At 46.8% G+C, this 25,581-nt stretch overlaps 1 protein-coding gene across 2 annotated transcripts in view; it reads left to right on the top strand.

Annotated features, from left to right (window-relative positions):
• Window positions 1-24,991, top strand: part of SFRP1 (secreted frizzled related protein 1) — a 47,390-nt gene extending 22,399 nt beyond the window's left edge. Inside the window, exon 3 of one of the 2 annotated variants that reach the window (XM_003902682.4) lies at window positions 21,461-24,991. In XM_003902682.4, coding sequence (XP_003902731.1) covers window positions 21,461-21,783 — 323 coding nt within the window. In that variant the 3' untranslated portion in view covers window positions 21,784-24,991. Of the gene's footprint in view, window positions 1-13,245; window positions 13,266-21,460 lie in introns of those variants that run through there. The other variant, XM_031669499.1, reaches the window with a different exon arrangement.
• The last annotated feature ends 590 nt before the right edge of the window (window positions 24,992-25,581 follow it).

Genomic DNA, 25,581 nt, shown 5'->3' with positions numbered 1-25,581 from the left:
CGAATCCCACCCTTGAAATTAGTTCCTAGCTGCCCCCGATCTCGTGTGTGGACCCACTCTTCAGTGAAGAAAGGGATGACGCCAGGGTATGTAAAGACGGAATCCTGGAGTCATTCCACGTTGCGTGTCTTGGAGAGGAAGGCCAGATGGCCTGGAGCATTCTAGTGGCCGTGACTCTTTGGGAACGGACCTCCAGTTGCCAGCAAGGAGGCCCCGTGAACGTGGAATGAAGTCCAGGCCCGGGGCTGAACCCCCTCCCCCTGCCCCTGCTTCTTTCATCCAAGGAGGAGCCACCGGCCCCATACTCCCTCTGCCTCCTTTGGTGTCGATTTTCCTGGTGACTTTGGAAAACAAATCCTTTTTGCCTTCACAGTTGTGTCCGCGTGTGTGTGCAGCGGGGGAGGCAGTGGGAAGGTTGAGTGGGAACCGCCCCTGCCTCGGAACAGGAGTAGAATCCATGTATTGTGTTGGGTTTTCCCTGTGACTGACAGCTCTTTGCCTGGAGCCTTCTTCGCTTACAGACTTAATGTATCTCCTGGCAGGTTTCCTTGTTTTGGATGATTACTCGAAGTCGGGAACAGGCAAGCCCAGGGAGGAACACAGAGCGTTTCTCTCTCTTGGGTTCATCGTCCCCATCCCTGTCCCCCCATTCCCGATGCTCTTTGGGAGTGGGGTGGTGCCAGGAATCAGGTCTGGGCCAGCTGGAAACTCTGCGCTTCTAACTTACCCACCCACGCCCTCCCCCTGCCTGGTTCCATAGAATGAGGACCCTGAGTTGGAGTGGAAACGTTGCCTGTGCCTCCTCTGGAGCCCTCAGCCTGAGAGTTCCTGGGGACTCACACCCCAAAACTCCACACAGAACACCAAAGGGTGGCCACTTCCAAGGCGGCTGGGAGGGATCATTGGCATTCTTGACCCCAGCCTGGACCTGGCCATCCCATCCGGTGGAGCCTCCATTCTGCTTGAGCTAACTGAGCACGCCTGCCTGTCCTAGGTCCCTGCCTCACCCCAGAATGCTCTTCAGAGGAGGCAGGGCAGGGGCACTCCCTGGCACTCGCAGGGGTTCAGTGCTTCCTGAGTTGGAAGGGCTGGAGGGCTGGGCCACAGCCCGGCTGTTGTATCTGACTATGGTCCTGGGATGAGTGCGGCCAGGCGGGCTGACCTCAGGGTCCCTGGCTCCCGGCTTTCCTGCCTCACTGCAGCTGCATTTCTGTCAGGAAATGACTTATCTGATAGTAAGCTGGGGCTGCACTTCTTCAGCCTATAGTGGGGCTTAGTTCTCTAGTTTTTGGCATTTTGTTCTGGCAGGGAAGTGGGGAGCGACTTGCTTGCATTTGTGGAAGAAAGGAGGGAGGCTGATTGAGCCTGTGGGGCTGGAACCTGAGGGGCTGGGACGTCACCCTTCCGGAAATGTGTGCCTGAAGGGAATAGTGTGTGGGGAACGAGGGGCAGGGGACAGCAGTGGCTCTAAGGAGTTGGGAGTCCTGGTTCTGGTGCAAGCTCAGATGGTGATGGCTGAGGGGCTGGGGGCCTCTTTTTCTCTCTGGGCCTTAGTTTTCTGATCGGTAAAATGAGACTTTGGTTAGATAGCCTCTTAAATCCCATTGTGCTTTAATATTCTGTGCAGTTATATGTGAAGTTCGTGTTCCTTAAACACTCATGTGCCACAAAGCACAATTTGTCTTCAGAGGAAATCTCACCTGGAACTCCATTGTGGAAAACCAGGCAGCATAGGCCACCAGGTTGGAAGCAGAGGGGACTAAATGTCAGGCTGGCTTGGCCTACACTTACTCTTGGGGTGCATCTGTGGGACATAGGGAAGAGTGAGTGTCTGACCTCAGGGAAGAAGGGCAGAGTGAACTCAATGAGACACTGAATCTGTACTTTCTGCCTGGACTGGAGCATTGGCCCTGGCCTCACAGCCGGGGGGTACGCATGATGGCAGGCCATGTCAGCCTGCCAGCCTGCACTTGCCTGCACTTTCTAGCTGCTCCCAGAGTCTTTGCCTCTGCCTCACCCCAGAGTGCTCTTCAGAGGAGGCAAGGGAGACCCCTCCCCCTATGCCACCCTCCCTGGGCTCTGTAGAGTGAGCAGGTGTGGTCCTGCAGGCTGGGCTCTGTGGAGTGAGCAGGTGCAGTCCCTGCAGGTGCAGTCACTTCATTTGCTGCTGCCCTGAGCGGCTGTCCTGGCTGCTGTCAGCCATGCTGGAGGTCCCTGGCTATTTGCAGCCCAGCATCTCCTGAGTGGTAGCTCCATTGCCAGCCTGAGGGTCCCTGTGGCGCTTTCAGCCATCACAGTGCCGCCAGAGCACTGTGCCCAGTGCATGAGTGGGGTTCGCTGTGGGAGGGGCCCTCCGGCAATGTTCTCTGGGCCCTGGTGTATCCCAGCCTCTAGTGAAAGAGCTCTTCAGTGTGTTTACCCAGCACTTTCTTCCCACAGTTGTGGCTGGTTTCCATAATAGCCACTGTGCTGCACCTGGAGCTGCCGTTCTCCTCCTCCTCTTCTATTTGAGTCTGGGCTAATGAACCAGATTCTTTCTTACTATTCTTGGATTATCTAGCTTCCCATCCTCACTCAGTGATGAGGCTCTGGTCAGCCACTCTAGATGTGCCTGCCTAGGTTTGGATCCTACTTGCTGACAGTCTTTAAGTTTGCCATGGCAAACAGGTAATGCTGGTGGGGCTGTAGGCAGTCCCCCAGAGGGTCCCCTGACCCAGCTAGGACACCTTGTGTACAGCAGTAGGTTGGATGGAACAGTCAGGCTGAGCAAAGGAACAAGCTCTAATGAACTCTTTGTATTAGCTCAACTCATCAATAGATACAAGAAAATTGGAGGAGTCTGGCCAGGCATGGTGGCTCACACCTGTAATCCCAGCACTTTGGGAGGCTGAGGCGGGTGGATCACCTGAGGTCAGGAGTTAGAGACCAGCCTGACCAACATGGCGAAACCCTGTCTCTACTAAAAATACAAAAATTAGGCAGATGTGGTGGTGGGTGCCTGTAATCCCAGCTACTCTCGGGAGGCTGAGGCAGGAGAATCACTTGAACCTGGGAGGCAGAGGTTACAGTGAGCCGATTTTGTGCGACTGCACTCCAGCCTGGGTGACAGAGTGAAACTCTGTCTCAGAAAAAAAGAAAAGAAAAGAAAAGAAAGTTGGAGGAGTTTAAGTTTTTTTCTTTTAGTTTCTGTAAAAATAGCGTTGATCTGAATGATTTTTACAAGTTTAGCTACTGACTTTGGCCTGATCTTCTGATCACTTCATTGGATTGTCTTTAAGTAAATCTTGAGCATGGCTGAAACAGCAATCGGGGGTCTGCACGTTTTCTGTCTAGATGGTCTTATGGGGTTTCTTACCTGGCCACCAGGTCTGTCTAATGCAGAGACCGTGACCTATTCACGGGACAAGGCCTAAAGATCACCCTACTCCCATTCTATGGGAGGCACACACACTCTGAAGGGGACTCGGAGGAGGAGATAGATGTGACACCTACCTGGTGGTCTAATTCTGACACTTGTCAGGGAAAAGTACTTTTTACTGTAGCAAAGGGATAGAAAAACAAAGACATGACTGACTTGAAACTTAATAAAGAAAGATATTGAAATCTACATCTAGAAAGAAAGGAAGGAACAGGATGGAGAGTCATGTCGTCCAAGGTCATGTAATAAAAGCAAGAATCTAAATTCAGCAGTGCTCTTATCTGTGAGATACGTTGGAATCTTCATTCTTTTGGAGTGGAATGAAGAAGAATGAGATTGTAGATCGCCACAGAGAGCTTCTTGAAAGAACATAGGGAAATGAATCAAAATTTCTAAAGCTGGAGTTATTTTGGCCCGATCAGTGTAAAAAAACTTTATTTGCATGTCTCTGGCTTTTCCTGCAAGCAGGGCAGTACTTTATTTTTTTTTATTTTATTTTATTTTTTTGAGACGGAGTCTCGCTCTGTCGCCCAGGCTGGAGTGCAGTGGCCGGATCTCAGCTCACTGCAAGCTCCGCCTCCTGGGTTCACGCCATTCTCCCGCCTCAGCCTCCCAAGTAGCTGGGACCACAGGCGCCCGCCACCTCGCCCGGCTAATTTTTTGTATTTTTTAGTAGAGACGGGGTTTCACCGTGTTAGCCAGCATGGTCTCGATCTCCTGACCTCGTGATCCGCCCGTCTCGGCCTCCCAAAGTGCTGGGATTACAGGCTTGAGCCACCGCGCCCGGCCTGGCAGTACTTTAAAATTGGACAGAAAGCTAGGAAAATAATAAATGAAGGGATGAATAAAGTATAGATAAACATGTATATAACTCTGTACATATATTTGTGTATATAATTTATTTTTGAATATTTAGTTTCAAAAAGGCAATGTATTCACATTGTATAAAATAAAAAATGTCCAAATAATGCAGAATTAAAAGTAAGAGGAACATGTTGCCATGTTCAAAATGCTTTCCCATGCTTGAGTTTATTTTTATTTTATTTTAAAATTTATTAATTTATTTCTATTTCAGATTTCCAAACAAGCATTTTTTTTCTTTTGTGTTTTTGGAGGCAGGGTCTTGCTCTCCCTCCCAGATTGGAGTGCAGTGGCACAATCATAGCCTGACCTCCTGGGCTCAAGCAGTCCTCCCACCTCAGCCTTCTGAGTAGCTGGGACTACAGACCCACACGACCAAACCCGACTAGTTAAAAAAAAATGTAGAGACTGAGTCTTGCTATGTTGCCCAGGCTGGTCTCAAACTCCTGGGCTCAAGCCATCCCCCTACCTTGGCCTCCCAGAGTGTTGGGATTATAGGCCTGAGTCACCCTGCATGGCCAAAACCTAATTTTTAACATTACAAAACACAGAGTTACAAGGTGCACACATCTGAACACTTTGGGTGAGAGTCCCTTTGCCATGCAGGCAAACCAGGGACAGTGAGAGGCAGATGTGGGAGGCAACCAACCAGCTACCCAAAAGGCCCTTAGCAACCCAGTCCTATAGGGTGATGAGAGGAATGGAGGGGCCACCTCTTGCGTCCCTGGCCCTGAGTGCTCTGAAGGTCTCCAGCAGTCTTGCGAATTGTCTTAGCAGCTAATTTCAAGCTCTACATACAAATGAGGACCCTTTGAAAGCTGTTTATTTGTTGACCATGAGGCACGACATACGCATCTTCCAGAGGTGCTCTGGGCAAATCATGGTCAGGGTAGGTGAGAACACCAGAGAGCGGTCAGCAAGGTTGGAAGGGGATCCTAGATTTTGAGACTGTGCCTTTCCCAGTTGGCCATGTATATGAAATTCATCACCCCGTAGGCTGTGGGGGTTTCCCCTGCACACAGCATGCAGCTCCTCAGGTTACTGATCGTGCTCAGCCAGGGTGTGTGCGGTATGCGAGGGATGGCTTCACAGTGAGCCCTCAGTCAATGACGGATTGACCCTGTGACTGTTGTTTATATTATGCCCCTTTAGACACATCCATCCACAAGAGACAGGAGCCACAACGGTGCTTGGATAGCTCCTGAGGACTGACTAGCTGCCTCCGCATCCTCAATGTGTCTGAACTCTTTGGATGGCAGCCGTGAGCTGAACCCTTCTGTGCTCTGAAGGGACTTTGCCTCTAGCTATGGGTGTGTGCAAGCTGACATTTGTCTTTTATTTTCCCCTGTCTGTGGCTGCAACATCAATCCCCCAACGCTGAGGGAGTGAGGGGCACTGCACTCCCACTCCACTGGCAAATCCTTGAAGGGCCTGCCCGGCCCACTGGATGTGTCCAGCTGCGTAACAGGGCAAAGCTTGCTGGTGAAGGCTGGTGAGGTGGGCTGTGATAGCAGCCCTGATGCACGCTGGAGGCTTTGGGGAGAAGGTGCAGTAGAGAGGACTCCCACTCCCTCCCTGCACGGGGTGGAAGGCCACAAATGAGGTAGGAGCATTTGGCAGGCGGCAAGAGAGGCAGGAAAAGGAAATAGAGGAGAGGGAGCTGTATACATTAGAGGTGGTCATGCCTGCTGGGAGCTCATGGGCCTGTCCCATGGGACTCAGCCTTGGCCCCCAAACCTGGATGTTGACTGTCTTCAGTAGGAAGAGAAGCATGGTCCCTGGAGAGTGCTTGGAACATTAAAAGAATCTGTCCGTTGTGGAGCCACTTGGTAGAGATACTTAGAAAGCACTTGCCTTCTGCATGCTAGGGGCGCATCTGGGAGTTGGGGAAGGTGTTCCAGATTGCGGGCTGAGCGCTCGTTCCTGCAAAGCTCTGTCTCTGTGTGCCCCGAGTCTTGGCCCATCTAGTAGCCTTCTGTGGTCTCCTCTAGGGCTGGGGCTGTTTGTCCCTCTGTGGGTGCTAATTTGGCCCCGTGGGTCAGCAGCCCCTGCCGCCATGGGAAAGCTTTTCATTTGTTTCTTCTCAAGAAATGGCTTCCTGAAGAAGCAGAAAGGTCGTGCAGAGTCGGGGTCTTAGGGGATTTTATTGCCGCTTGCTCCCTTCAGCTCTCAGAACCTCTGCCTTGTGACTTGTGTGTAGGCTCCGGATGGGTTGAGAGGAAGGAAAGACCCAGGGAGGGTTCGGGGACCTGGAAGCAGGAGTCAGGGCATTCAGCTTGAGGTCGATGCCACCTGGCTGCCCTGAATGCATGCCAGCGGAGTAGGGCAGGGAGTGCAAAGTCTAGAAAACAGAGGTAAGGCCGGCTTTGAGATAGGACTGGGTGCCGATTCCTCTTAACTTTTTAGATTCTTGGCTTCAGCCAGACCTGTCTCAGGCCAAGACACTTTTCAGCTTTGAGAGGCCAGCGTTCCTCTGCATCCTGTTTGGTGTATGTTGCCATCTCACTGGATGATTGTGTGCCTCTGGCAGGGCTTTGCTGCACTGCCCCCCGACCCTCCACCCCACAAAGGAAAACTGTATGAGCTCTGTCAGCCCTCCCCCTGCACCCCCCCGGGGTTGGGAGGGAAGCCGGGTGCTGCCCATCTTATGCTGGGGAAGGTGTGCGACTTGGGCCCAGGCTCAGACTGGACCTCATGCCCACCCAGGGCTGGAGTCGGAGCAGGCCACCAGGGTGCCTCTGTCTTCAAGCCTTCCTGCTGTTGACATAAAGCCTAGAAAGCTGAAAAGAAGAAAGAGACTATTCAGGTATAGAAAGTTGGATAAATAGGTGGGGTCAGAAATGGGAATAAGCAAGAAGCTTGAACTGTGATTGTGACACTCTCAGGTCCAGAGAGACGAGGCCTCTATTTTTGCTTTGGAGAGAATCGTGTGATGGCGAGGATGAAGGATTTTGGACATAGGCATTTTTTGTGCTTTCTTAGCTTTGTATTTTGGAGCTGTCTATGATGGATCAGAGGGATGTTTCCCTCTCTAAATCCCTTTATGCGTAGAAAGCTCTTGGAGGGAAAAGGGGCCAGTGAGACCCTTCTCTGCCCCTAGGCCTGAAAAGCAGCTATCCCCAGTAGAAAGGGGACCCCCAAGACAGAGGCCTCCTGTTCTGCATATGTGGTTCATTTTGCCTCTGATAGTATTTATATGTTGTGAGCCAGGCTTCTGGGATCAAAGTCCAGCTCTGCCATGGACTAGTTGTGGGACTTGAACCTTTCTGTCCCGGTGTCTTCATCTAGAAACTGGATGTCATTATTGGAGTATCTGCCTTCTAGGCTGTTAGAGGTGTCCTGGAGTGCATCTACTGATAGGTGCATAGATCAGACCCCGGCCTGGGCGAGCACTCAGTGACCACTGGCTCTTGCTGTTGTTGTTAGTGCTGAAGTGGAGGTCTGTGCAGAGAGTTCCAGTCTCACGAGTGAGTCTGTGAACATCCAGGCAGTGGCTGGGCTCTTTCCATTTCTCTGTTCATTTGTGTGCCCCATGAGTGTTTAGCTGAGCCGCCTGATGCATCGGGCATTGCACTAGTCATTGAACAGAGAGTGGATGAGTTGTGGGCCATGTCCTACATGAGGTCGCAGAGGGGAGGAGGAGAGGTGGGAACACTCCTGGGTCGTTCTCCTGCAGAGCTCTGCTGCATCAATGTTGAGGCAAGGAGACCCAGGAAGGCCAAGGCTAGACTGGGCTGGGGAGGCATCAGGGAGAAGATGGTCTGTAGCTTAGCCTGAAGCACAGGTGACCTGCACCCCCTTCCTTCAGAGGGAACAAACCAAGAACATGATAAAGGGAGAAGAGTGAGGTGCACCTGCTGCCATTTTGCAGAGGCATTGGACTAACTTTGTCAGGGGTCTCTCAGTGAAGGGGTCAGCAGCCCCCTAGGCCTCTGCTCCCCATCTGTCACATAGGATGGCACGAAGACCTGCTGATTATTTTGTGTGGAGTGTGTCAGGTGTTTTTCGGGAGCTGTCTTTGAGTTTAGACAACTTTGTGACCAAGATGGTGCTCTTGTGCTGCTATCTGCCCTGCAGGGCTGGCCTCGGGCACATACAAGCAAGGCCTCTGGGGGTGGAGCGGCTTGGGCATTGTTGCCATCCGAGATGTGGGATGTTCCCATTGTGTGGTCTGGGATTCTCTACTGGATTTCAAAGACAGGGAAAGGAAATAGGAAGATGCAGCTGTAGCTCGCCATTGCAGGCAGGGAGACTGAGATGAATGGGTCCATCTCAATGAATGAACATATTCATTTTGCAAATGGCTACGCTGGGAGCCAGAGAAGAAAAATGATTTTACCCAAGTTTATGCTAAAGGTTAATGGTGGAGTCTAATCCACTAAAACGTGGGTGGTGGGGTTGGTCAGCTGGGGTCTGCTGACTCTCCACTTGGGGTCCTTTCTTCTAAATGTCCTGCTTCTTGCTATCCAAGCTCTTGTTTTCTTGACTTTGCAAGCACCCACAGCTCTGAAATAGACCTCAGCAATTCTGTAAGTAGTGCTGACCACCTTGCCCTAGCTCCGCTGTGTCTTGGACAGGCCTGTGCCAATTTTGCTGGCTTCCACCTGAACTCCAGTGGGTTTGGGGGGCTGTCCTGGGCCTCTAGGATATTTAGATATCATCCAAGAAAGAGTCCTTAAAATGTACCACTGTGAATAACCAAAGTGACAAACCAAACAACCCACCCTGTCCCAACCCTCAGACTCTTTAAACCAGTGGTTCTCAAGTGTGATCCCCAGACCAGCAGCATTAACATCACTTGGGGACTTGTTAGAAATGCACATTCCTGGCCAGGCACAGTGGCTCATGCCTGTAATTCCAGCACTTTGAGAGGTCAAGGTGGGAGGATCTCTTGAGGCCAGAAGTTTGAGACCAGCCTTGGAAACATAGTGAGACACCATCTGTACAAAACTAAAGTTTTTTTTTTTTTTTTTTTTTTTTTTTTTTTTTAAATTAGGTGGTGTGGTGGCTCATGCCTATAGTCCCAGTTACTCAGGAGGATCTCTTGAGCCCTGGAGCTCAAGGCTGCAGTGAGCTGTGATCGCACCACTGTACTCTGACCTGGGCGATAGAGTGAGACTTGGTCTCTAAAAATAAAAAGCAATGCAGATTCCTGAGCCCCATCTCATGGCTGCTGACTCAGGAGCTCCAGGGGTGGAGCCCAGCGGTCTGCATTTTTAACAATCCTCCAGGTGATTCTGATAATGCTCACTCCAGCATCTCTCAGAGCGAGGGATAGTTTGTGGCTTTTCTGAAGCCCACTCCCTATCTTTTCCCTCCCAGGAGACCATCCCACATTTCAACTTGCAGTTTGGGCAAACACCAGGGGGTAGATTGGAGAGGAATGAAAAACCAGTGACCCCATGGTAGGAAAAGCTGTTTGCCTTGGCAGGTTTGCCTGGACTCAGAGCCAAGATTCTATCAATCCTAGTGATGGACTTTATTTAAGTGATTCTCCTATTCTTTTCTCTCTCCCTCCAGTGCAGGGTGGTGGCGGTGGTGGGGGGGGTGGGGGCGGCTGGGGGTGGAAGAGGCTAAGGTGCACACTGGGAAGGGGAGGGGCCCCAGTTCTTCTCTGATCCACTCTGAGGCCCAAGCCCTTGCTCCCCAAGATGCGTGGCTTCCCAGATGAAACCACATCAGGCAACATTTTGCTCTCAGAATGGGGTTTTCATTTTGCACCATTAGCTGAACTCAGTGGGGATTTAACACAATCCAGGAAATCAAGCAGTCAGCAGCAGGATTCTGGATGACTGACACTGATTCTGCTGGTGTGTATGCATTGATGATGCCGGCGTGTGTGTGCCCATCTGTACACGAGCTTGCGTGTGTGTGTTCATATGTGAGTATTGGGGAAAGGGCTCTGCAAAGTTGCAATCTCTACTCTCCTGCCTGGCCATCTCCCCAAGGTGTCTGGAGTCCAGAAAACAGGGCAACTTCAATTAAATAATTTGTCCCAAATGAGCCACTCAGGAGCATTTTCCACATCTGCTATTTTTTGTTTGTTTGTTTGTTTGTTGGAGATGAGAGAAAAAGAAATCTGCTTTGGATCTTGTTCTTTTAGTTTAGTTTTTTTCTTTTCTTGTGTGTAACGTATGTCTTGTAGTCAGCAAATGCATCTAAGTATGCAGCATGTGGCTTGTGGTCAGGGGAAAGACGCTGAGTTATTGTGACAAAGCACAAGCCCCTTTCTCTGCTAAACGAATTAATGATGCCAGACATCGGCTCCTGCTGGGAACAGAAGGGTCTGTTAAGCTGCCATTGCAAGGCCATTGTCAGTAGGACTTATCTGGGCCCTAGCGCCGCAAAGCCAGCTCGCCATGGTGCCCAGACCTCTGCTGAGTGTTGGAAGGAGGTTGTGGTTGCTTTCAGCCAAACGCTGTTACTGAATCTCATTTGCACAATCGGACTTGGGGAGGGTGCTTTCTGCCTCAGGCCTCAGGGTTACTTACCCAAGACATGTGTGATCTGGGGCTGGGAGGCAGAAACCGGTGCTCTGTCTTCACAGTTTAGTGAGGCTTTGGTATATGAACAGACTTTTCCACCTGGAGGCTCTGTGGGGTAGCAGGGGTGGAGCAGTCCCACGGGACTGGTGCACTGGGGTGCCTGTCTATGGGCCCTTCCCAATCAACCAAGCTGGGCTAAGCCACTTTGTAGAGTTTACAGAATGGTATGGTGGCTCATATCTTTGAGAGCACTTTGAGAGGCTGAGGTGGGAGGATCATTTGAGCTCAGGAGTTCGAGATCACCCTGGGAAAGATGGCAAGAACCTGTTTTTACACAAAAATTAAAAAATTAGCCGGGTGTGGTGCTGGATGTTTGTAGTCACAGCTACTTAGGAGGCTGATGTTGAAAGATCACTTGAGCCCAGAAGATCAAGGCGGCAGTGAGCTGTGATGGCGCCACCGCACTCCAGCCTAGGCGACAGAGCGAGATCCTGTCTCTTAAGGAGTTTGCGTCTTGGATCACGAGGTCAGGAGATCAAGACCATCCTAGCTAACATGGTGAAACCCCATCTCTACTAAAAATACAAAAATTAGCCGGGCATGGCAGTGTGCACCTGTCGTCCCAGTTCCTCGGGAGGCTGAGGCAGGAGAATTGCTTGAACCCAGGAGACAGAGGTTGCAGTGAGCCGAAATTCCGCCACCACACTCCAGCCTGGGCGAAAGAGCAAAACTCTGTCTAAAAAAAAAAAAAAAAAGAGTTTGCCAGTCTCACTGTGACTAGCTTGCCCTCTACTTCTCAGGTCATCTGTCTCTTTGGAAACTTTAGGCCCTTCTGAAAGAGAAAGCAATTTAGGGAAAAAGCAAGTCTCTTAGGAATCAGAATGTGTGGTCTGGTATCTGCCTCTGGGTGATTTTTTATTATCAGCACCTTTTGGAAAAAATTGATCCAACTGCTTGCCCCGTCGTCCCAGATGGCTAGGCCCCCATTCATCCCCTCTTGCTTTCCTACTGGAGGAACTGCCGTGTAAGACACAAAGCTCTGGGCAGAGAGGCAGGGAGCAGGTTCCAGGCAAATACTGACAAATGACTTCACTTTTGAGCATCGGTTGAACCAGATTTAATGTATCTTCCAGTTCTAAGTAAATAATTCGCATTCTAACCCACTTGATTTTGTTATGTGAAAAATGATGGGGATTGACTAAATCAGTGGACTGCCTCCCTCCTCCTTCTCAAAAAAGAAAAAAAAAAAAGGAAACAAAAAGCTGGTTGAGAAAGCAGAATTCTTACTCAAAACCCTTAAGAAGTCCTAACTATAGCCAAGTTGCTCCAGCTGAATGGAGGGTGAAGGGTCTGGAGATGTAAAATCTCTGTATTTCCTTCATGATCTGACATTTTGTGGTTCATTTACATTTTGTATATACTGACATTCTTTATTAGACAGTAAGTTTTTTAAATTTAAAACTTTTGATTCAAAATAAATATAGTTTAAAAAGTTAAATTGGAACCAAAGGTTTTTAACAAAAGCTGCAGTTCCCTTCCCACCTCTAGTTCCTATGACCTAGAAGTAATAATTTTCAAGGATTTTAGTGATTTCTTCATATTCAGCAAACTGGAGCAAATAAATAACATGTTTATAATTTGATTTCTTATTTTTAATATTTAAACATTCTTTATTGATTTTCTGTTATTGAAGTTAAAGATTTATCTCTCTTACACTGTCTTTCCAGTATAGTTATATCACATTTTTGGTTAATATTCAGTGTTTAATTTATTATAATTATATAAATATTATTTGCAGCTGAGCCGTGTAGTGTACTGCATATTTATTTCCTTTCTTTTACATCGTAAAAGCTTTCTGGCAGATATGCATCAGGAAATTGGCCTGAGTTCTCTTTCCTGCTGTTGGTCTGGGCTGATGGAGCTTTATGCCTGTTTGTTAGACAGGATTCTTCAGAGAAACAGAATCAACAGGAAATGGGAGGGAGTTAATTAGGGGCATTGGTTCACAGGATCGGAAGAGTCTCACGATAGGCTGTATGCAAGCTGGAGAACCAGAGAAGCCTCAGAACAATGCAGCCCCCAGTCTGAGGCTGAAAGCCTGAGAGCCCCCAGGAGGCCACTGGTGCAAGCTCCAAAGTCCCAGAGCCGAAAAACATGGAGTCTGATGTGCAAGGGCAGGAGGAGAGAAACAGCCATTATTGGGAAGGGAGGGAGAGCGGAAACTCCACAAGCTGAATACCCATCTTCTTCTCCCTTCTTTATTCTGATTGCCCTCACAGCTGATTGGGTAGTGCCAGCCCACATTGAGATCTGAATCTTACTCTCCCAGCCCACTGACTCACGTGTCAGTCTCATCTGAAACACCCTCTGAGACACACACACGTCTCCAGCCTTCTCAGCATCCCTCAATCCAAGCACATCACAGCCTGCCACACAGTTGTTCTGGAAAAACCATCCTAAGCCTTCCTTTTCCTTTCTTAGGTTAGACCTTTGGTTTCCTGAATCCTGTGTCTTGTTTAATTCTGCATTTTTAAAAATAGGTAAGTGAGATGATGGACATGCTAATTAGCTTGATTTAATCATTCCTTCTCATATACAAAACATCACATTGTAACCCATAAGTGTATACAATTATTACTTTTCAATCAAAAGTAACATTAATAATGCCTTTTTTTTTTCTTTTGAGACAGAGTCTTACTCTGTTGCCTAGGCTGGAGTGGCATGATCTCAGCTCACTGCAGCCTCTGCCTCCCTAGTTTAAGCAATTCTCCTGCCTCAGCCTCCCGAGTAGATGGGCTTACAGGTGCGCACCACCATGCCTGGCTAAGTTTTTGTATTTTTAGTAAAGACAGAGTTTTGCCATGTTGCCCAGGCTGGTCTCGAACTCTTGAACTCAGGCAATCTGCCTGCCTTGGCCTCCCAAAGTGCTAGGATTACAGGTGTGAGCCACTGTGCCTGGTTAATAATATATTTTATAAATTAAAAAATTCTGCATTTTTGTAGAGCACATCATTGAGTAATTTCCTAAGAAAAGACACATGGAAGATGATGTTTTAAAACCTTTTAATGCCTAAAGATGTTTTTATTCTACTCTCGCATGCTGATTGATAGCTTGCCCCAGTATAAACTTTGGCAATTTTAAAGGCATTGATTCATTATCCTCCAGCTTCTAGTGTATGCATTGATAAATCCAGTGCAACTGGGATACTGATCCTTTGTGTTAGATGTCTACTCTTTTCTCTTGAAGATTTTAAGAGTTCTTTTTGTCCTTCATATTTCTAAATGTCATGATTCTTTGAGCTGGGTGTTGTTTAACCTGAGGAAATGAATTCTGGAAAGTTTTCTTGCATTATTTCTTTGGTATTTTCTCCCATTTGTTTTCTTGGTTCTCTCTTGCTATATAATACCCTTTTCTCAGATGTTGAAACTCTTGGATTGATTCTCTGTCTTTTTCTTTCTTCTATTTCCCATTTCTTTGTCATTTTGTTCATCTTTTCAGGAAATTTCTTCAACTTTATCTTTTAAAAAAAGTTTTAAAAATATTCTTGAAAAAAAGTTTTTTAGACAGTTGGGCTCTGTGACCTAGCCTGGAGTGCAGTGGTGTGATCTCAGCTCACTGCAACGTCTGCCTCCTGAGTTCAAGTGATTCTCCTACCTCAGCCTCCCAATTAGCAGGAATTTTAGGCACATGCCACTACACAGGCTAATTTTTGTATTTTCAGTAGAGATGGGGTTTTGCCATGTTGGCTGGGCTGGCCTGGTCTTGAACTCTTGGCTCCAAGTGATCGACCTGCCTTGGCCTCCCAAAGTGCTGGGATTATAGGCGTGAGCCACTATGCCTGGCCTCTTCAACCTTATCTTAAAACCATTATTTATTGATTTTCTGTTATTGAAGTTAAAGATTTATCTCTTTTATACTATCTTTCCAATATAGTTATATCACACTTTTGGTTAATATTGAATGTTTAATTTATTAGAATTGTGTAAATATTATTTGCAGCTGAGCCATGTAGTGTACTGCATATTTATTTTCTTTCTTTTACATCTTTTTACTTATCTTGAATTATACATTTCTTCTTATATTTTAAATTTCCAAGTAATCTTTCCTAGTCTCTGAACATTCCTTTTAATAGCTTTCTGTTCTTGTTTTAGGAATACAAAAGTCTTATCTAATTTATTATCATTTAAAACAATTTTTTTGAGGGAGGGTCTCACTCTCTCACCTAGGCTGGAGTGCAGGGGTGCAATTATAGCTCACTGCAGCCTCAATCTCCCCAGACTCAGGTGATCTTCTCACCTCGGCTTCCTAAGTAGCTGGGACTACAGGCATGCACCACCATACCTGGCTAATTTTTTTTTTTTTTTTTTTTGGTAGAGATGGGGTCTCACTATGTTGCCCAGGCTGGTCTCTAACTCTTGGGTTCAAGTGATCTGCTTGCCTCAGCCTCCCTAAGTGCTGAGATTACAGGTGTGGGCCACCATGCCTGGCCATATTATCAATTTTTAAAGTTTTTTTTTTTTTAAATTTTATTTTATGTACAGAGAGCTACCATGGTTTCTTTCATTTGGTGGATGTGCTGGATAATCCATTCAAAGAAGCTCACTTAGTGTAACTTAATGAAGCCTACCTCCTCTGCATACTGATGGAAACACTGGCAGCACATGTTGAGGCCGTAATGACAAGAGCGAGAACCCTGGCCTAATTTTTTTGGGTGACTCCAGGAGAGCCACTGGTGACCCATCTTGCTTTTAGGAGTGCAACAAGGCAAAAAGCGAAATTTTTTTTTTTTAATACTCCCTGCATTGTCTCTGTTATCTCTGAATTCCTTTTCTTCCTTTTCTGTTTTGAATGTTCGGTCTTTGCCATTCACATTTGGAGGCTTTCCTTAAATACCTGCCAGTCCTTGACTGTCCATTTGAATTTAACAGTGAGACACGAAGTTGGAAGCTCTTTGTGTACATGTAGGGCCTGTGATTTGTTGGGCCTCACTGGAGAATTTTGCGGAGGGCCCATAGGTCTTTTCTTTTGAACTACTCTTAGGTTGATGCAGAAGTAACTATGGTTTTTGCAACTGAAAGTAATGGCAAAGACCGCGACTACTTTTGCAACAGCCTAATAATTTCTTTAGAGAAAAACCACCCAATCTTCTGACACAGACATATAAATGTAGTGTTCTAAGACGCGAGTGTCTCATTCTTCAATATGCAGACGTTCATGTAACCCTTTGGTGTTCACACAGCAGCACCCTGTCCTGTCCTCTTCTGTGTCTAGTATACCCCAGCCGCAGGCTGTCTGCAGGTTCAGGCCTTCTTTGTTTTTCCTTTCCTTTTTTTTTTTTTTTTTTTTTTTCTGAGATGGAGTCTTGCTTTGTCACCCAGGCTGAAGTGCAGTGGTGCAATCTCAGCTCACTGCAACCTCTGCCTCCTGGGTTCAAGCGATTCTCCTACCTCAGCCTCCCGAGTAGCAGGGACTACAGGCCTTCTGTATGGAATGAAGCCTGTGGCTATTGCTGGAGTTGGTGAGGGCAGCCACCTGGACTCAAGGCCCAGGGGAGTGGGTCTGAGTGTCCCTATGTGAACTTGCTGCCAATCCCAACATTGACAGCCTCTGTGATGGAGTTCAGGAGTGTCTGGGGGCCCCAGTTCAGGAGCATTTGTGTGACCTGCTCTGCTGATGGGCTTGTTTCTTACTGAAACAGACAGGTGTCCCTGTCTGTCCCTCTTTTTCTTCTTTTCTCTGTACTTTACTGGCATCCCTGTCTGCATTTAGCTTTTCTTCTCCCTTTTAAGCTAGATTCTACCATCCATTTACTTTCTATCATACAAAACGTTGTTGATACGATCATGTTTCCTTTACCACTTTCTTGCATGTGTTTGTAACTTGTTTTTTTGACTATAATTTTAAACTGAGTTCAAGAAGAGTGGGAACGATTGCATGTGCTCAGTCTAATCCTAGTGTGCCTGGGAATGCTCCTTCACACTCAGTCCGGAAGCTTGGTGGGATGGCTTCTGTCTTCTTTTCCCTTCCGTTTTCCCTTCCCGTTGGATTTTTGCTCTCTGGAATTTGCCCTCACCACTCTGGATCCTGGCCTCCTGTGGGCTGCCATGGCCCCCTAATCATCCAGTTAAGTGGTCTAGTTTCAGACTCATTCTTAAGCTCTTCGGCCCTTAGGGTTGACGGGTGTTTCCTCCATTTAAATGGACCCTGTGGTTTTCATGACACTGGGCTGCCTGGTTTCCCAGCGGGGCCTCTCATGGCATTTACAGTAACTCTTCTTCCTTTCACCCGACGAAGGTGCTCCCTGGTGTCCCTCTTTCTCTCTGTACTTTACCCTTCATTGCTACTATCATCTGCACTCAGATGAGTTATAGGTTGATTCCTAATGCAACCCCATGCCACCTTTCCCCACAGACCCTTCCTGGATTCCTACAGCCATTCCACAGGACTGGTTATGAAATGACTGGCTTTGGGCCAATGGTTGCCTTACGTTCAAAGTCATGGGTAGGATGTCTCAGGCTTGGGAGGGTTGGAGGCACCATTCGTAGAAGCAGGGAGTCAGGAGGAAGAGATGGCTTTGAAGAATGTGAGGGTTTGGGATGGTGTGTGATGACTTCCTTATTCTCATTTCAGCTTCCCAAATAGGGCCAGGCTTCTTCGGGGAGCCTACCAAGGAAGTATGAGTTGTGAGCAAAAATGGTTTGGGTGACTGCAGGTGGAATGAAAGCATAATCGCCTACTCAAATGTAATGGATTATTTTAAGATTTCCCGAGAAAGACCCAGACAGGCCCTTGTTGCAGCCTCAAATTTTGAGTTTTCAAAGTTTCTGGGTCTCTGAATTCTTGCTGGCACCGATGCCTAGGTGGGAGTCATGTCTTACCCTTGGAGGATGTTGAAATTGTTGCTTAAGAAAAAAAAACACATCATTTTTAAATTTTGTTGTTTGGTTTTAGATCAGGGTCTAGCTGTTACAGGAAGCTGAGATCCAGGGCCCAAGGTGGTAGTTTAGTGTTAGCCCTATCCTCCAGGCACAGCAGGGTGCGCAATGAGGGAAGCATGGAGGGAGCACAGGGTGGGGATAGTGCTGGAGATAAGCCTTGCCGTTTCCTGGAAGTACCCAGCAGGGGCTCCTCGGATGGTTGATCCACCAAGCCTGCAGTCGTATGGTGCCCTGCACTTTACAGACAGAGAACTGAGACTCAAAGAAGAACCCAGGACCTGGGACTGTATCCAGTGGTTGCCCCAGCTGCTACCTTCTGGGCTTCTGTTTGTCCACCACCACCACCATGTACATTGCAAATTCAGCCCATGGGCAACATCACTGGGGCCCTGGGATGGGGTGGTGGTGATCAGTTCCGGGCTGCTCCTGGGCCAGCACCTGCCCTCGCCCCAGCAGCCGTGGGATGCAGCATGGTGGGAGTCTGCACACACACTCACGAAGAAAAATCCACCCGGGACGGCTCATGATCTTTTCAACATTGTTGGTAATCTGCACCCCTAAAACAAACCCTTGAAAGATGGAAAGATGTTAGTAATTTCTGGCCATATGTGCCTTCTTCCCTGCTCTCCCCACCTCAAAAAAGAAAGGGGCCAAGTGGCAAGACAAGAAGTAAAGTCTAATGTGTAACACATTCCCATACTCTGATTTCTCCTCCCTTGCTGCTCCCCCACCTGTATAAACTACATTCCTTTACACGGTCATGGCAAAGGAACATTAATTTTTGATTTGAAGTGTGATTGAAAGCAACACGATCAGAAGAGTGAAATAGTTTCCACTGAAGCAATATCATTTCTAACCGGGTTGTGGTATGTATGGCAGGAGAGAGTGGTTTTGGGGTTAGGTGTGGCTTCTGATCCTGATTCTGTCTCTTACAAACTCTGGCCTCATGCTGTTTTACTTAACCTGAGTCCTTCTCCTTGATTATAATGAAGTACTATTGATGCCTTCTTAACGTGGTTGCTGGGAGTATTAAACAAGGAGTCATAGATAGACATATCCTATTCTCATCTTCAGAGCCCAGCACATGGTGGGTACTGTATTATGATGGCTCAATTCTCTGCAGAAAAGAGGGCACCTGCCTTGTCAGCTGGAGTGTGTATTGATTTCTCCCATCTCTAATGAATAAAATAAATTAAAATATTAAATAATAAAGCTTTCACAAATGCAGTTTCTCCTTTGCCAGAGAAGTCTTTTTCAGCCAGGAGGTACTCTTTTGCCATTTCATAAGTGAAGTCATTTTGAAATGTAGGTGAAACTGGGAAGAGGGTCTGAACTCCTCTCCATGATCTTCTTGGTCCATTTAATCAGTACTCTAAGTTTGCCGTTCATTCTAAAGAATTTTGGAACCATAGAGTCAGCATGGACAACATCCAGATTAAAAGTGCACATTTAGACATGGGTTTCAACTTAGGATTAGTGACTTTAGGCAAGTCAACTTAACCCGCTATGCCTCAGTTTTCTTATCTATTAGACGGGAAAATAATTATGCCTTCCTCCTGGAGTTGTTAGAATTAACTTGAGGAAATGCACGGAAAATACTTAGCATGTGTTCTGGCAGGTCACATGTTTTCGTAATTGTTAGCCATTGTGATTTAGTTCAGGTTCAAGACTTTCCACAGGGTGTGTGGGTGGAAGCCTTGCGTCATTAAAAAGAGGGGCCTTGGTAATTTTCTATTAAAAAGAATTCAGAGGATATGCAAATTACCTGGTGACTGGCACCTAGAAAGTGATTTCCAACTCCTTTGGGAATATCTGGGGTTGGCCAGTCTTAAAGGGGAGTTGATTGTACCAGCGACACTGTGTGTTCGCTGCTTTGTTTATAGAGCGCGTCCACGCTCATTTATCTTCATCAGTAGCCCCTGTGGAGCCATTGCTACAGGATGTAGCTCACAGGTTAACACTGTTAATTCAGTGTCCATTGGGACAGAGAAAAGAGAAAGCAGAGCTGGTGAATGGACCGGTTTCCCATCCTCCTGGGAGTTGAGAACAGAAGCAGCCCTGGTACCATATTGGATTTGAAGAGAGCTCATCACCTGGATTTATCAATTAGGACTTCACCAGGACTTGCTCTAATCTGCCAGGAGGTCAAAGTAGATTTGGATTTTGTGTAGGTCTTCTCAGTTGGCAGAAGATCAGTACTGCCTGTCAGTGGGGATTAGTGGTTGATTAGCGATTGACTGATACTAGCAGTACCTGCTATCTTACCGCCATAGAGACCCAGTAGTAGAAACTGATTTCTCCCATGCTGTGGTTGGACGTTGATGTTTAATGCAGGAAGCATGACCATTTGAAGCAATCTTTAACTTTCCCTTGCTGAGTGCACACACATAGTTCTGCCTGTCATTTTATAGGACTCAATTTTCAAGGAATTATAGGTCTTTCAATGTTAAAATACTAAACCAGTAACTTGCTCTTTAAAACAAAACCAAACAAAAAGAAACCCTCATGGTCAGGCATGGTGGCTCATACCTGTAATCCCAACACTTTGGGAGGCTGAGGAGGGAGGATTTCTTGAGTCCAGAAGTTCTGGGCAACATAGTGAGACCCATCTCAAAAAAAAAAAAAAAAAATCAGCCAGACATGATGGTGCATGCCTGTAATCTCAGCTACTTGGGAGGCTGAGGTGGAAGAATTGCTTGAGCCCGGGAATTTGGGGCTGCAGTGAGCTGAGATCGAGACACTGCACTCCAGCCTGGGCAATAGAGTGAGACCCTGCCTCCACAAAGACAACAATAAAAAGCAAAAACACTCAGGGTTTTTTGTTTTTGAATGCTGAGATCAATAGCATCAGATCGTGTGGATTAAATTGGGTTATAGGACCCTTTTTTCTCTTAAAGCAGTGCATGATATTCTGAGTCACTGTATTTTTAAAAAGAGCAATGTGATTTAGTTTTGAAATTTATTTGAGGATCTCCTGGTACCGATGGCCATTACAGAGAGATACCACTGGATATCACAGAATACGGGGCGGAGGCGGTGGCAGAATGGGTAACTGAGACCTTTATTTTTATTTTTATTTTTGAGATGGAGTCTTGCTTTGTCCCTCAGGCTGGAGAGCGGTGGCGCAATCTTGGCTCACTGCAACCTCCGCCCCCCCGGGGTTCAAACAATTCAACTGCTTCAGCCTCCTTAGTAGCTGGGATTATGGACACCTGCCACCGTGCCTGGCTAATTTTTGTATGTTTAGTAGAGATAGGGTTTCACCATGCTGGCCAGGCTGGTCTTGAACTCCTGACCTCTGGTGATACACCCGCTTTGGCCTCCCAAAGTGCTGGGATTACAGACCTTGGTTTTTATGGATAAAACTGCCGGTTTCTTGACTTGTTACTTGCCTTTCATTTTCTCCTCCACCTCAGCTGTACACTTGGGTTATTGTTCTAGATGAAAAGCTTTGTTCTACAGTAAACACTGGATAGTCCAAAAGACGTGAGGGAGGATGACTGACACTGTAATTGCTGCTTGGGTGATGGGATTATTAGAAGCCCAAACCTCAGCATCATGCAATATCCCCATGAAACCAACTCTGCGCATGTGCCCCTGAATCTAAAATTAAATATATATATATTTGAAAGAAGAAAGTATAAGCAAAAAATAAAATTAAATGATAAAATGCAATCACTTGGAGGATCAAAAAAAGAAAAGCTGTGTTCTAAATGCTTTCTCTTCCCCTCTTTTCTTCTGTCCTCTCCATCTCTAGCACTGAGGATGAAAATAAAAGAAGTGAAAAAAGAAAATGGTGACAAGAAGATTGTCCCCAAGAAGAAGAAGCCTCTGAAGTTGGGGCCCATCAAGAAGAAGGACCTGAAGAAGCTCGTGCTGTACCTGAAGAATGGGGCCGACTGTCCCTGCCACCAGCTGGACAACCTCAGCCACCACTTCCTCATCATGGGCCGCAAGGTGAAGAGCCAGTACTTGCTGACAGCCATCCACAAGTGGGACAAGAAAAACAAAGAGTTCAAAAACTTCATGAAGAAAATGAAAAACCACGAGTGCCCCACCTTTCAGTCCGTGTTTAAGTGATTCTCACGGGGGCGGGGCGGGGAGGGAGCCTCGGGTGGGGTGGGGGCAGGGGGACAGTGCCCTGGGAATCCTGTGGGCCACACACACGCACTGCGCCTGTCGGTAGTGGACATTGTAATCCAGTCGGCTTGTTCTTGCAGCATTCCCGCTCCCTTCCCTCCATAGCCACGCTCCAAACCCCAGGGTAGCCATGGCCAGGTAAGGCAAGAGTCATTTAGCTTAGGAAGGTTTTTAAGATCCACAGTATGGAGCAGCAGCCACTGCACAGGAGGAGGTGACAAACCATTTCCACCAGCGATGTAGTCACTAAAATACAAAAAGGGGGATTGGGCAGAAAGTGAGAGCCAGCAGCAAAAACTGCATTTTGCAACTTGTTGGTGTGGATCTACTGGCTGATCTATGCCTTTCAACTAGAAAATTCTAATAATTGGCAAGTCACGTTGCTTTCAGGTCCAGAGTAGTTTCTTTCTGTCTGCTTTAAATGGAAACAGACCCATACCACACTTACAATTAAAGTCAAGCCCAGAAAGTGGTAAGTGCAGGGAGGAAAAGTGCAAGTCCATTATGTAATAGTGACAGCAAAGGGACCAGGGGAGAGACATCTCCGGCTTTGCCCACAGTCTTTCCGTGTGATTGTCTTTGGATCTGAATCAGCCAGTCTCAGATGCCCCAAAGTTTCGGTTCCTATGAGCCCAGGGTATGATCTTATCCCCAAGACATGTGGAGGGGCAGCCTGTACCTGCCTTCGTGTCAGAAAAAGGAAACCACGGTGAGCCTGAGAGAGATGACGATTTTTGGGCTGAGAAGGCTGTAGTTTTCAAAACACATAGTTAAAAAAGAAACAAATGAAAAAAATTTTTAGAACAGTCCAGCAAATTGCTAGTCAGGGTGAATTGTGAAATTGGGTGAAGAGCTTAGGATTCTAATCTCATGTTTTTTCCTTTTCGCATTTTTAAAAGAACAATGAAAAACACACACTTATTTTTCAAGGGTTTAAAACAGTCTACATTGAGCATTTAGAAGGTGTGCTAGAACAAGGTCTCCTGATCCGTCCGAGGCTGCTTCCCAGAGGAGCAGCTCGCCCCAGGCATTTGCCAAGGGAGGTGGATTTCCCTGGTAGTGTAGCCGTGTGGCTCTCCTTCCTGAAGAGTCCTTGGTTGCCCTAGAACCTAACACCCCCTAGCAAAACTCACAGAGCTTTCCGTTCTTTTCTTTCCTGTAAAGAAACAGTTCCTTTGAACTTGGTTGCCTATAGATCAAAGAAATTCAGAACAGTCTGCCTGTCTGTCCCCCTGCACTTTTTACATATATATTTTTCATTTCTGCAGACAGAAAGTTGACATGGGTGGGGTGTCCCCATCCAATGAGAGGGTTTCAAAAGCAAAACATCTCTGCAGTTTTTCACAAGTGCCCTGAGATATTTCTCAAAGCCCTTATGTTTAATCAGTGATGTATATAAGCCAGTTCACTTAGACAACTTACCTCTCTTGTCCAATGTACAGGAAGTAGTTCTAAAATATGCATATTAATTTCTTCCCCCAAAGCCGGATTCTCAATTCTCTGCAATACTTTGAGGACTTTTATGATTGTCCCTCTGGGCCGATGCTTATACCCAGTGAGGATGCTGCAGTGAGGCTGTAAAGTGGCCCCCTGCGGCCCTAGCCTGACCCAGAGGAAAGGATAGTAGATTCTGTTAACTCTTGAAGATTCCAGTATGAAAATCAGCATGCCCGCCTAGTTACCTACCTGAGAGTTATCCTGATATAATTAACCTGTCACACTTAGTGATCCTATTCTTTTAACACCTTTTTTTGTGGGGTTCTCTCTGACCTTTCGTTGTAAAGTGTTGGGGACCTTAAGTGATTTGCCTGAAATTTTGGATGATTAAACAATGTGTATATATATATTAGCTAATTAGAAATATTCTACTTTTCTGTTGTCAAACTGAAATTCAGAGCAAGTTCCTGAGTGCATGGATATGGGTCTTAGTTCTGTTTGATTCACTCAAGAGTTCAGTGCTCATATGTATCTGCTCATTTTGACAAAGTGCCTCATGCAACCAGGCCCTCTCTCTGCGGCAGAGTCCTTAGTGGAGGGGTTTACCTGGAACATTAGCAGTTACCACAGAATACAGAAGAGCAGGTGACTGTGCTGTGCAGCTCTCTAAATGGGAATTCTCAGGTAGGAAGCAACAGCTTCAGAAATAGCTCAAAATGAATGGGAAATGTGAATTGCAGCTGCAGGTTTTACCACCACCTCAGAGTCCCAGGACCTTGAGTGTCGTTAGTCACTTTATTGAAGGTTTTAGACCCATAGCAGCTTTGTCTCTATCACCTCAGCAATTTCAGAACCAAAAGGGAGGCTATCTGTAGGCTCAGAGCTGCACTCTCATGAACCTTTGTTTTTCTCCACAAAGTATCTAACACAACCAATGTGCAGACTGATTGGCCCGGTCATTGGTTTCCGAGAGAGGAGGTCTGCATGTGATTTGCTAATTATCACTAGGGCCAAGGTGGGATTTGTAAAGCTTTACAATAATCGTTCTGGATGGAGTCCTGGGAGGTCCTTGGCAGAACTCAGTTAAATCTTTGAAGAATATTTGTAGTTATCTTAGAAGATAGCATGGAGGGTGAGGATTCCAAAACCATTTTATTTTTAAAATATCCTCTGTAACACTTGGTTCTTGGTGCCTGTGGGTTAGCACCAAGTTCTCCCCAGGGCAGAATTCAATCAGAGCTCCAGTTTGCATTTGGATGTGTGAATTACAGCAATCCCATTTCCCAAACCTAAAATCTGTTTTTCTCATCAGACTCTGAGTAGCCGGTTGCTGTGTCGTAACTTCATAGCTGCAGGAGGCTCAGGCGATCTGTTTCAGGGGAGCACCCTAGGCAGCCTGCAGGGAATAACATACTGGCCGTTCTGACCTGTCACCAGCAGATACACAGGACGTGGATGAAATTCCTGTTTCCTCTAGTTTCTTCCTGTAGTACTCCTCTTTTAGAGCCTAAGTCTCTACAAAAGCTTTGAATACTGTGAAAATGTTTTACATTCCATTTCATTTGTGTTGTTTTTTTAACTGCATTTTACCAGATGTTTTGATGTTATCGCTTATGTTAATAGTAATTCCCGTACGTGTTCATTTTATTTTCATGCTTTTTCAGCCATGTATCAATATTCACTTGACTAAAATCACTCAATTAATCAATGATACTGTGAGCTGTGACTTTTTTTTTCCCACTCAGCCATACACTTCTCACCCTCTCCAGTGAAGCACATGTATCTTTCTCCTCTTGAGTTTCTTCAGTGATGCTTTCTGGTCCCAGTTCAACAGCTTGCAAATGGTAACTGGGTGTGGGTGGGCTGAAGGAGAACTTGGGAGGCACCACAGGCTACCCACGGCCCCCCCCTCCCATTTACCATCTGCTCCTAGAAATAACTTCCAGAAGTGTTTCTCCTGGCTGTGTGTGTTTCAGATCAGAGAGAAGGTTAAATGCTTGCTCTACAAGAATGTAGCTTTCGGCCCTGCCTGAATTTCTTTTCCATGTTTCTCATGGAAACATGCTGTTTCCCCTCCGGCTCAACTCAATGTTAGAATTACCAACTAGAATTGGAAAACTTGTTCGTATCTGGGGTCTTAGACACATAGGAGGCCTTGGAGAGGAACATATGCACCCTTTTAACATAAGATGGGGTTATAGCTGGGATTTCCCAACTAGTTTGGGACTCCCAGGTCACTCGCCTGGTTGGAATTATAACCCAGGGCTCCTGCATCCCACTTGCGTAGGCGTGATGTCTGCG

This window comes from Papio anubis, chromosome 8 (genome assembly GCF_008728515.1).
Source record: "Papio anubis isolate 15944 chromosome 8, Panubis1.0, whole genome shotgun sequence".
Lineage (NCBI taxonomy): Eukaryota > Metazoa > Chordata > Mammalia > Primates > Cercopithecidae > Papio > Papio anubis.
This window is presented reverse-complemented; position numbering and strand designations above follow the sequence as displayed.